The sequence below is a fragment of the Limulus polyphemus genome, unplaced genomic scaffold (genome assembly GCF_000517525.1).
Source record: "Limulus polyphemus unplaced genomic scaffold, Limulus_polyphemus-2.1.2 Scaffold304, whole genome shotgun sequence".
In the NCBI taxonomy this organism is placed as follows: domain Eukaryota; kingdom Metazoa; phylum Arthropoda; class Merostomata; order Xiphosura; family Limulidae; genus Limulus; species Limulus polyphemus.
Genome location: NW_013665914.1, coordinates 87,673 through 100,979, shown reverse-complemented (window position 1 = coordinate 100,979; position 13,307 = coordinate 87,673). Strand labels below are relative to the sequence as shown.

At 32.4% G+C, this 13,307-nt stretch overlaps 1 protein-coding gene across 1 annotated transcript in view; it reads left to right on the top strand.

Annotated features, from left to right (window-relative positions):
• The window catches only part of LOC106457219 (transcription factor AP-4-like), a 24,150-nt gene extending 12,259 nt beyond the window's left edge, over window positions 1–11,891 (top strand). The window contains exons 3-6 of the mRNA XM_022383057.1: window positions 8,897–9,068; window positions 10,020–10,221; window positions 10,642–10,683; window positions 10,716–11,891. Coding sequence (XP_022238765.1) covers window positions 8,897–9,068; window positions 10,020–10,221; window positions 10,642–10,683; window positions 10,716–11,256 — 957 coding nt within the window. The 3' untranslated portion in view covers window positions 11,257–11,891. The remainder of the gene's footprint in view (window positions 1–8,896; window positions 9,069–10,019; window positions 10,222–10,641; window positions 10,684–10,715) is intronic.
• The last annotated feature ends 1,416 nt before the right edge of the window (window positions 11,892–13,307 follow it).

Sequence of the window (13,307 nt, the reverse complement as noted above, 5' to 3'; positions counted from 1 at the left end):
CTTTACTTTCACTCTTACGCTCTTAAGTTATAATTAAGAGCGTAAGGCACTTTATATAGCAACCTGTTAATAGTGCATTAACGAAATTTCAGCCTATAGTTTAACTAATGTAACTATCACAAGGATACATGATGGCTGACAAACACGTAGGATCATAATCAGATAAATTAATGTTAAGGTAACCCAATAACCAGCGCGACTTTGAAAGACAGTTTTTACTTCTTTAGTTAATTCATCTGAAAGCACGTGTGTAATATTTATTGTATGATTTCGACAAGAAGCTTCCTCCCTTCCTAGGCCTGTATATTTATTACACTGTTTATTAGACAAATAACTCCTAAACTAAACCTCGCAACTTGAATATTTTATAGTAATGAACTCAGCTGTGGGAGTACAAGAGAAAAGTCCTGAAAATATAGTCTTTCGTTCCTACCATACAATATGTCGCTTTTCTTTCTTCAGATCTTTGAAAATGTGTTTTACAAGCACATGCAGATGTTTGTATTCCTGTGTATAAGTTATAAACCACATGTATTTTCTTCTCTAAGATAGGTGCAGTTTCTCCTCTCTATACATGCTACCATCTTTCTGAAAAGAGTTTTTAAAAATGCCCTTTTCTTGTCCGGGGGGAGGGGGGGACACTTGCAGGTGCTAGTAGAATGAGGCCTATTCACATGCTTCCACTGTACCGGAAGTGGTCGCGACTGGAGCCTTCTGTTACACACACATAATATATAAAGAAAGGAGTTATTATTGTTATTTTTTTCTATCAGGTATTCACGACATTGTGAACGGTATTTTTCTACCTGCATTTTTCACTCAAACAAGATAGACCTTGGTCTAATCGGTAAAGAGAAAGTAAACTGGATTCAGGTATCCACTCTTCCGGAACAGCCAGATGACATCTTTACATTGTTTTACTTTCCACAGAGTTGAGATATAAATCAGTAGTTTTGTTATTCACATTCTAATATTGGAGTTCTTTGTGATCAATTATTCGGCTACTATTAAAGTTTTAGTATGTGTAGCCCGTGGAAAGAGGAGGAGGAATTATAAGCTTTAGTTTTATTAAATTATTTGCTTGTTTTTGCTTCATTATTACACAGTATATTACGTAATGTAGTATTGCAGTTAAACCATGCAAGATATTCATGCCGAAGGAGAATCAACTTGCGACCTGTTAGAATTCAGCTCATGTGTTTAGATCTTTATTAGTTAAACCTTATCTGTCAGGGTTGCTCCATTTCGCTAACATCGCTGTTTAATTATCACCTTCGTAGAGGCTAAACTGGCTACTGTTTTATAGGTTACTAACCTCCTAACTAGGCTGATGTTTACTTCTAAAGCCCACGTGAAACAAGTAGCCCACATTCTTTTATGTTTGTTATCTCAGGTGTAACAGCCTTTCCTGACAAACATGCTTGTAAGTGATAAATTTATTCAGCTTTAATATTTGTCAAGAATTTTAAGATTTTGTAAGAATTGGTAAAAAAGAAAATGAATATAACTTGGCATGGTTTTACTACTGGAAATGTTTATTGTTCGTTGCAGAATATACAGAGAAATGGCTTATTTTTAGCATTACTAAAAGTTTAGACGTGTATTTTTATATATTTTGTCACCACATGACATACGTTGATAAGTATTGTAAAAAAAGCATAAATACCAGATGATATTTCCAGCATTTTAATTTTGTTGTATAATGAGACAAAAGAGAAATATATAATTAAATGACGTTTAGTTTAACATGGAAATATAAAAAAAAAGATCTGCGTCTTAAGTGTAATTTGTACTTTACACGGGAAAAGATAGCTTACAAAATGTGAATCATTTTTCTTGTTTTGTTACAAACATCATCAGTTGTTTGTCATAGGACGGCTGACGTTCGTACCAGCATAAGTACTGCCATAATCGTTTACCTAACTTCAGTATTATTAATGTATACTAAGAGCTTATGAGTGAAAGCAAATAAGAATATTTCAACCATAGTACTTCTACCATATCTAGTGCCGACGAGGCCTTTCGCCCAATACAAGATCTTATGCCGACTGAGATACGATAGATATATAATGAAATACTTAAAACCAATTATTTTTATTTAAATTTACTATCATCCAAACGGACTTGCGAACCAGCAAGCTAGTCTTTTTATTCGCAGAACGAGTCAATCATCCACAGCGTCAACAGAACAAAACCGTATTAGTAATTCTAAAAAAGCAAATAAGAATGCCTTATAATATTTTGTAGAGGAATTCCTGTGGGGACCAAAACAACAAAGAAATTTCCATTTAGAAAATTGTAACTTTTACTTATTCAAAGTTTTAAAAAAAATGATATTGTATGGTGGTGTCACTAGTTATTCAGTAACAATACCCTTCATGTGTTAGTGATATTTGACAATTTCAGGTATCCGTTTAATAGGGCACTTACACGTATCACGTATGAATGTAGATAACATACGAGTTTGCGTCAAAAACAATTACTGGAATAAACTCAAGTCAATGTCTATGAAATTTAAGGTTTTTCTACTGTTAAGCGCTAAATAAGCTATAAAATTATATAGATTCATTATTCGTGAAAAACTTGTAATAATACTGAGAATATTTTCTCGGTGGCTTAGTATACGGATTTAGGGCCAAACTTCGAACGTCGTGGAATATCTATCATTGGGGATTATGGCCGGAAACATCGATAACAACAAGCTTACCTAACTGAGGAACCAATGTATCCTGATCAGTATAAGTTTTGTCCTTGGACTTTGTATACTCAGTGAGACCAGCCTATTAGGTTAGCTACATTATTTACTGGGCTAATCTCAGACTTATAACGCTAAAACCGGGTTTCGAAACCCGTGGTTAGTACAACACAAGCAGTCTATTGTGTAGCTTTGCGCTTAACAACATAAATAATATAAAACAAATTACTTATTGAATTGATTTAATTATGCCAAATATAGAAAAGTACTTATTACTATAGTCATTATTCTTAAAAGTAAACACTAAATAACTGGTTAATAAGAAAAGGAAAAAGCGGATAATGAAGAAAATACGCCAAGACAAGTGCTATTACAAAGTGACACTTCGGAGTGACCTTCATGCAGAGCTCTCAACAAATAGGTCTTTGGACGTAGCTTGATTTTGGTCAGAAGAAATGGAGAATAACGTTGTTACACACACGTCAGCGGGTGCTACATTTTATACCCTTAATAGTTCACATCTAATAAATCTATGGTCATTACAAAAAATAACTTGACTAACAAAGTTATTTACTTTGATTAAAAGTTCAGTACATTTTCATCGCCGTTAGTAACATAAAATATCAACGTTTACTTCACCCTTAAATGTAAATTATATATATTTGTCTAACGTCATATTTCCATAACTTATTGTATTCAAGATTAAATGTATATTGAAGTTAAACTTCTGTAAAAATACGTCGAAACTTTCGTTCCAACTTCGACTCACTATATTTTACATTTCTCATAAGTTGGGATATATTGCTGGTTGAATATGTTACATTTGAATTCGAGGCCTGGTTGATACAAATAATGTAATGTTTTATAGCAGAGATATGTGTCCTTGACCAAAAATGAGTTAAATTTTAGAAATCTTGTGCTTAACTAGAAACAAACAAACAAATCTTTTCCGGTAAAATTAGTTTTTCGTCATTTTTTCGCAAAAAAAGATCAATATTTTTAGTGTTTTGCACAAAAAGTACCAATAATTTAAGCATATCATACGAATGCACCTTTTGAAAATAATCTATATATACTTTTATTACATTCCAAATACAAATAATTCATGGAAAATAACTTACGAGTGTTAGAAATGAAAGCTGGTTCACATGCTCCCCCCCCCCCCCCCATTTCCTTCAGGGTAATTACAAGACCCAACTTCCCTGTCCCAAGGGACTGGCATAGCTACACAATGGGCTATCTGTGCTCGGCCCACCACGTGTATCGAAACCCGGTTTTTAGCGATGAAAGTCCGCAGACATACCGCTGTGCCACTGGGGGGTCTCTGGAAAAGAGCAGAACAATTATGTTTAAAACGTTTTTATTTTGCACAAGTTCTATATATATTTACAATTGGTTAAATTGTTCCTCTGTACTAAAATACTTATATCCAAAAAATAGAAACAGAATCATCTGTATGCGTTAAACAGTACTTTAGTTTAATGTTCCAGAGTAGAAACACTGAAGTACTTTGTAATTTGTGGTGATAATCCTGTAATGTATATGTTAATAACATGTACAATATCGTCTGTATCTAATGAGGAAGGTTAAAGTTACAGCTAAAAAGGTATTTCATGTTTTTAATTAGTTCTTGCGTGTCGTTGCTGTATTGGCGTTTTGTCGTTGTGCGCGACCTGGGGGGGGTCAGTTTCACTCGGACCTCTTCCTCTTACTCACATGTATGAAGTTGTACATTGTAATTTTTAACTAGTGCATACCCCACAGATTGGTTTCAGACTTTACGCTACAATGATCACAACGTTCATTACTGGATAATTGGGCGTCTAATTTTATGAATTTTTGTGTCTTTGGGTATTTAATTTAATTTCACATTAAACTTTTAAGTTACCGAGTTTTTGATACTTTTGTTGGTTTACTTTTTAAAAAGTGCAACTTGTGCAATACGCCGGTGCCCAAATATCTCATCTGTAGTAAGGGGTTGTCCTAAAACTAGCCTAAAGTAACTGGGATAACTTTTGAAAAAGTTAGAGTAACTTTAGTGTTCGTAACGAAATTGTTCTACATAGTTTTAAACTGTTGTTTTTCTTGTTAGGGCGGGTATTTTGTCGAATGTTTTTATACCACCAGTACAGAAGGTAAGACGGAAATCACGGTTCACCACTCGAATGTCGTTTTATCTATGGCTTCAGTTCGTAACTGACGGTTTCATCATCACGTCACCGTTTGTTATTGGATATTTTACGAATTCCTTTGTAAATAGGTTCAGTTCGTGTTTATCACTAACCGTCAATGAAAAGTGATACACTTAACATTCCACATCGAACAAGCTAGCAGCTCCAGATTGTGTCTTTTTGTTTTTCTTTTTCTCTGCATTCGCCGAGTCATTCATATAATGTTTCACAGGTGTTTGTGTTTCATTGAACTTTCTTTGAACAAGTCAATTTCAGACATTAAATCGGTGTGTTTTATGCAGTAATTAGTACACTTATTTCAATGACGGAGATATTGACTACCAATATTAGCATTTCGGGTCATACTCTGGATTCAGTACAGAGAATTATACCAAGATAGATAGATAATCAGATAAGATAGCTAACCTTTTTATATCTGCAGAATGGTGTATCAGAATGTATGTTTTGTTTCCTTTGCATCAGTGGAAATGGAACTTTGAATTAGTATAAAATAGGAAACGCATTTAAGAGTACAAAACAACGAAAAGTGAAGGGAAGTTATAATTATGTAAATAAAGTGTTGTTGAAGATAGAGTTTCAAGTTCGTATTGATGGTGGTTTTTAATTTCATACAATCACACGGCACAATGTGTAAAATATAATTTATTGTAACCGTTGTTTCTCAACTACAAACAATGTTTAAAATAAATACAAAATACGGAGTCACTGGCGTAATCCATAACATGAACTGTTAAAAATATTATTAACATTTCATGGTAAAGCACTTTCTCAGATCAGAACGAAAATTCTGCAATTACGAATTAGTTAAAAGCTGTGTAAGTCTGTTTAGTTTTAGTAATTACGAATTAGTTAAAAGCTGTGTAAGTCTGTTTAGTTTTAGTAATTGCGAATTAGTTAAAAGCTGTGTAAGTCTGTTTAGTTTTAGTAACTACGAATTAGTTAAAAGCTGTGTAAGTCTGTTTAGTTTTAGTAATTACGAATTAGTTAAAAGCTGTTTAAGTCTGTTTAGTTTTAGTAATTACGAATTAGTTAAAAGGTGTGTAAGTCTGTTTAGTAACTACGAATTAGTTAAAAGCTGTGCAAGTCTGTTTAGTGTTAGTAATTGCGAATTAGTTAAAAGCTGTAAAAGTCTGTTTAGTAATTACGAATTAGTTAAAAGCTGTGAAAGTTTGTTTAGTTTTAGTAATTACGAATTAGTTAAAAGCTGTGAAAGTCTGTTTAGTAATTACGAATTAGTTAAAAGCTGTGAAAGTTTGTTTGGTTTTAGTTATTACGAATTAGTTAAAAGCTGTGAAAGTTTGTTTACTTTTAGTAATTACCAATTAGTTAAAAGCTGTGTAAGTCTGTTTAGTTTTAGTAACAAAACCCATTTTGTATACCGTAATAATGTTTGTTCAGGATACATCCAATACTGTGAGAGAAATTATTTTGTTATGTAATGATATCAGAATCCGCTGACTGTAGGTGTTCAGGATACAAGGTTCACAACGCTCCCTCGAGTACGTGATTTAAACCATTCAAACAAATTGCACGTGTTGGTTGATAAGGTGGTGAAAGATCCCAACAAACAGTTAATAAATCATTATATATTTCTTAGAATATCGTACCTGTGTTATCATTTCACTACAACCAGCGTGCCCTCGTACGACTGATTGCACGTGTGTTACAACCGTTCATCTAATAATTCACAAATAACGTAAAAAAAACGGACCTACAATGTAACACGACTTTGACGGATAATGTAATAAACGCGACCTACCTATTATAAGATTTTAACCGATAATGTAATAAACAGGATTATGACTGGCGCCAGGCCACCTTACTCTCATGTTCATTCGAACAAACCAAAATTTATATTTTCGGTGACATCTCCATGTAGTTTTAGATAATTTCCCGTGTTTCATCGCTCGCAAGGAAGTACATCGATGGGTCGTGGGTACTTAATGAGTATTACATTCTTTCGCTGGCTTTCGGAACCTTTTACCCTTTTTTTTAATCACCCATTTCCTCACATTTTCAGCATTTGGACTTCTTTTTTAAGTTCCGTGAATTATTTATTACCTGTGACATCAATGTTACTTTAGTTGTGTGGCTGATGCAAAGAGAGCGCGTTTCTGTGCCTTAGAACCCAGAGTTCAGTGGCTAGCGCAAATAGAGCACGTTTTGCGTCTTAGAACCCAGACAGAGTTCAGTGGCTCTGACAGGATCTTCGGACTCTGTGGTCAACTGTGATAGCCTACTACGCATGGTCACAGTCTACAAATCGCTTTCGAATCCATGACCTGATACACCACACATTAGAACCCAGACAGAGTTCAGTGGCTCTGACAGGATCTTCGGACTCTGTGGTCAACTGTGGTAGCCTACTACGCATGGTCACAGTCTACAAATCGCTTTCGAATCCATGACTTGATACACCACACATTAGAACCCAGACAGAGTTCAGTGACTAGGGGTGGGGATGACTCTTTCTGGTTCCTCCGCATATGAGAAGGGTAGATTCATGGAAGATAAATTAGTAGGATTATTTTTGATGCAGTATGTTTTCATGAATTTTTACTTTTAGTGAACTCAAAATCACAAAGGTGGTTCACATTGAATAGCTTTTAAGTGTTCTTAGTTCTTTCTCTGATTGGCTGTAGAAGTAACGTGGCTAACCAGAGATTGGATGATATTTCGTTAGGTGAGACTTTATCAACTACAGTTGCATTGTACCAGAAGACATGGGCTTTTGTAGTTTTGACTGGTATTTTTGAGGAGACGGAAAAATCTTCCCCCTCCCCCGACTATGTCTCTCCCTCTTACTTCTCTCGCGCTTCAGGAATCCCCATGTATTGTTTGCTTTAGGAAAGTGTGCTAATAAACTGAATGCATTATATCAGTTGGCCACATGATATACTGACTGTAATATTAGAATTCTAACATGGAAGCAACGCATTATGCTAAAATATCTTTTCTCTGTGTCTTTCTTGGAGAGAGAGCCACTTGAATGGATGTGAAAATGTTGAACTTTTTGTTTTTTAAATAAAAACTAATAAAATTTGAATCAGCTTTATTAGGCCTTCAGATAATTATGCATGTTCCAAAATGAGCTCCTAAAAAAAAACTTGTAAACTCTTTCAAACCCCAAATAGAACCACTTTTAAGATAGAAAGTTAAAATTGGGAGTTGAGTTTCACTAGGAAATACCGTAACTTTTGTGGTTTACTTCAATTGTTCACAGTTTATTGTGTTGAAATATTACTATTTTACACAGGAAATGTCTGTGTATGAACACTTTAGTAAAAAAAAAAGGATGTATGGTTCAAATAGTTGAACAAATATTTCATTTATATGTTAAAGAAATTATGTTCAAACTTGTTTAAATTGTATATGTGTTATTATGCTAAGCATGAATTTTGATAGATTATAATAGTCAGTATAATTCTTAAATGGCTATATACAGGTAAGAAAAGTGTATTAACAATATGTTAATTTAATTTTGTTTGTGTAAGTTGAGACAGATGAAGCCTTTAGCTTAGTATAAGTTTATTAGGGCAGCTAAGTTGAACAACTGAAGCTCTAATTAAAGTATTGTTTAAGTTATTGCTTGTCATTATTTAGCATATAATGCTGTAGCTAGGAAAGTATGAAGTATTATAAACTAGGCTTTGCCAGATTTCAGTTTATGCACTTTGTAACTTTCATGTGTTACTGATTTATTTATTACATAGAAAGGGTGTTGAAGTCAATTATCTATATTTTCATTTTTTTTTAAACACAGTTCTGTAAATATTACTTCTAATTTTGCCAAATAACTTGTCAAAACTGGTGAATTTGAAGCTTACCTTCTTATAACTTTATTGTGTTAAAGTGAATTTAACCAAACAGTTTTTTCATCATGAATATGCAAATTGAAAATTGATATTTCCTGCTAACACATTCATCTGTTAATCAGTTATATTCATAGGGTTGATTTTTTAGTATTAAATATGCATAAACTAAATTTTACTCTCTCCATACCCTGTAGGCTGCCATATTGCAACAGACAACTGAATACATCTATCAGTTAGAGCAGGAAAAAGCCAGACTGTTGGCTCAGAATTGCCAACTGAAGAGGCTGCTCAATTCTCAGATGCATATGGATAGTGATGGAAGCAACCCTGAATCTCCACTACCTAAACGCAAGAAAACTGAAACAGGTACATCCACGGGGTAAACATAACCCAGAGACAACTATAAGAACATTACTTAATACTACTTAAGCTAGTGTGAAGTCAATAAATAATCATTATTGAAAAATAGAATCAAAAACTGTTATAATATAACTTCTGAACCAAATGTTTCAAAATCAGAATTGTTATTCTAGTTAACTAATATAGGTTAAAATAAAGCTTAGAAAAGTATAATTAAAACTTAACTTTGAATGCTTTTTTTAGCAGAAAGCTTTGAAGCTTTTTTTAAAAAATTTATACAGTATGAACCACTTTATTCATCAATGTTGAACTTTTAAAGAGTAGTGCTAAAAGCAGTAGTAATCTTGGCTTCTGTATACCATAACTATTAATTCACAGATTGGCCTTTCATAACATACTTTTATTTTGTAATTAACAAGTACTCTCACATTAACATAAGAAGTTACGTTGAGGTATATTAGGGTTAGTTTGCAATCTAAAATAATTTAGAATTTAAAAAACAAAGATTCCATATCAGCAACATTGAGTTAAAGCATTTGATTTGGTTGTAGTTTCTGAGGAATTATAATAATATATTAATAATTTGAAAATACAAAACAGAATATTATCAACCTTCAAAGGACATTTTTATTACTAGGCTTAGAAATTCAAATTTTTTTCAATTTAACGTTTTTGATATCTAAAACTATTCTTTGTAATATTTTTTCATTAAAGAAATTATCAAACTAAAAGCCTTAAATATTTTTAATTTAAAAACTTGTTTCCCAAGTGAGCATAAAAAGAATCAGTTTAGTAAAAGTTTAAATTTGTCCTTAAGTTTAAAGTTGGCAGTTTAGTTATAAACTGAAGAACCTCTTTATTTATTTATTTATTTTGTAATGTTATTGTTATGTGGAAAATCATAATTTTTCTATGAAATGTGTCAGAATAATAGAGGGTTTTACTATTTACTTGCAGTAGAATCTTCAGATGAAGGGATTGGCAGCATGAGTCCTATAGGTGATACTGAATATACATCAGAAGAGATGAAAAAAGAAATGATTGACCTGCAAATTCAATCAGACAAGGAACACAAGATGCAAGTATTGCTCAAAGAACAAACTCAAAGCTTTGAAACCCTGGTCAAGTACAAAGAACAATCCCACAAAATTCATCAGAGGTAAATATAGTTTCTTTTTTTTAATAACGGTTGTGTATATTTCAGTTTAGGCAGAGTGCACTTATTAGTTTTGAAGGTGTTTCATTTTTGACTAAGCTAACTTAAACTTTTCTGTTTGTTTCTTGAATGTAAACAGCTTGACATCTTTAACTCAAATGATTGTGACTGCTTGAACATCAAGAAGTACCATTATGACATTATTGTAATCTTAATATGCATTTAAGATTTTTCCCTAAACTTTACTTTGTCAACTAATTTTGTTCTTTTGCATTGAAACCTATTTTCAGTCAAAAATAAGGGTGATTATTTGATATACCTTTTTCATACTCATAGTATTATTATTGAATAATTGTTTGTTATTCATTAGGAAGTATACTTATTTGGAATTATAATTGTTATTTGGATTTCTATAATTTGAAGGATTTCAGTGCAGACCTACCACCTCTGCAGCAAAAGCAGTTCCCTTTTGTTTTTTCTGGTGGATGTTCTTCTAGCCTAACTTCTGGGCTACAGAAAACTGAAAATGTGTTTGCTCCTTCTCCAAGAAGTCCAACTCATCATGTGGACAATTCGGAAGATTTCCCTGAAGAGAACTTGCCTATATTCACCTCTCGTTCCATTAACATAGAAACATGTTCATCACAGTTGCACATCTTGGACTCTTTTGGTCAGACTTCACAAACTACTACCACTGAAGTTTGTGGTTCCTCTCTAAAACCATCTAGGACTGGAGAAAGTGTTCACTGCATCACATCACCTCACACTTATCAAGTAAGCAGCACTTCTCGCCAAAACCTGGAAACAATTGTGGAAGCAATTCGCCACCTAGAAGGTGACCACATGTTCCGAGATGATCCAGAGCCACCAAGGAAACCACAGTCAGAAAGGAGAGTATCAGATGATATTTCTTCTCATGAACCTGTTTTTAATTTCGTATCACAGAAAACTAGCAACATTTCTATTGATCAACAAATCATTCATGATTCTTCTCTGAAACAGTCTCGTCCTGGTGTCATTGTTAGCAACCACACATAGTTATAGTTTTATGTTACAGGTTTGTCAGTTTTTGAGACTTTGTTTCATCACTTATGTTGTAGTAATATGTTTCATATGTATAGTAACCCAACATAAAAGAAGTTGGTTTAACTTTTGGTGCCTTTTGCATGAAAATATACTGATTTCATAAACAGCATTTGTATTATATTACTCACTAATTCATTTGTGCATTATTGCTAAGAAAAGACTTTTTTCATTGGAACATAATACATTAATAAAAAAATAACACTATTAAACTCCTTTTGTTATTTTTATTTTTTTTGTATAGAATGTTATTCATGCAGTGTTAACAAAAATTGTAGTGAATAAAAGATTTACCAGTCACTGTGTTTGTCTGTTTTAAAACTACACTACATTCTCTAAGTTGTTAAGTTTAGAAAGGAATATTTCTGTCATGCTAGTACTTCATGAAACACTTTGAATATAACAAAAAGAAAGTTTCTAAATTTTAAGTAAAACATTTAATAAAATCAAAACAACTGAAATGGGATATGGTAAAAAAAACAAGAATTAACAATGTGGTTGGTTGATGTTAATAAAACGTTGAACCTTGTGTTACTGTTTGTTTTATGAACATACTCTATTTCAGTTGTTTTGATTTTACTTCTGATTTATACTGGGATATTTCCAAATTTTATTAATTCAGATGTTTGTTTGCATTTTCATTTGTAGTGTCACTTGTTCATAACATAATATATATATATATATATATGAATGCAGATATACAAATACACTGAGAACATTTTACAATGATCACTTAATGCATTATTTTAAATCGTCTGTTATATATGTAACTGCCTAAATCTTAATTATGCTTTGTTTATTCTACTGTACATTTAATGAATGTATTTCATTCTGTTTTCAGCAAGAACGTAATACGATTTATGTATGCATTATGCAGGCATAAAGATACATGTTGGATACATGTCCACTAAAAACACGTAAATAAAAAAAATGGGTCAAAAGAGGCTGACAAATAATACTGTTATGAGATATATTTTAAGACACTTGTATTGTTTTAGCTAGAGAGTATTCTAGATGTGATGAGCAGGTAACTCTTCATAACATTTCACAACTACTGTTGTTCCAGTTGGAATGAAAATGGAGACCAAGTATTTCATTTTTTTTTCTTTTTAACTTACTCATTTTTACATTACACATTTGCAGGGGCTCTTTTATGAATTTCATAAAATATTATTATTCTTTTTGCACATATATATTATATATGTCACTTCTTGACCTTTTTTTTTATTAAGGTATGTCACATGTTACATAATTATCAAATGTCTCAAAAAAATCCAAGCTAATGTGAGGTTTTAGTTCGCACTATCAGATGTCACTGCAACACGAATAGTTAATCATTCTGTTTTCATTCGGATTGACCACTTTTATATCGCTTTCTGTTTATTGGATTCATTAAACGTTAAAAAAGTATTAAAAATGTTTTTAATTGCCATACGTGCTAAAGATGTCAAAGCGGGTTGATTCCATAGTTTAAATCGGTATCTACCGGTTTGATTTAGTTTTTATCTTTCTGTGACGTACACACTTTGTTTGTGTTATGTTTTACTTCCACAACAAGAAGAACCACTTTGTATGACGGGTAAGTTCCCTTAGTCTAAAATGGATATGAAGTTGCTGATTTAAATGCAGTGTAATGTGTCTTATATATTCTATATGTTCAAGGTGTAATGTGTCTGATATATTCTATATGTTCAAGGTATAATGTGTCTGATATATTCTATATGTTCAAGGTGTAATGTGTCTGATATATTCTATATGTTCAAGGTGTAATGTGTCTGATATATTCTATATGTTCAAGGTGTAATGTGTCTTATATATTCTATATGTTCAAGGTGTAATGTGTCTTATATATTCTATATGTTCAAGGTGTAATGTGTCTTATATATTCTATATGTTCAAGGTGTAATATGTCTTATATATTCTATATGTTCAAGGTGTAATGTGTCATATATTCTATATGTTCAAGGTGTAATGTGTTTTATATATTCTATATGTTCAAGGTGTAA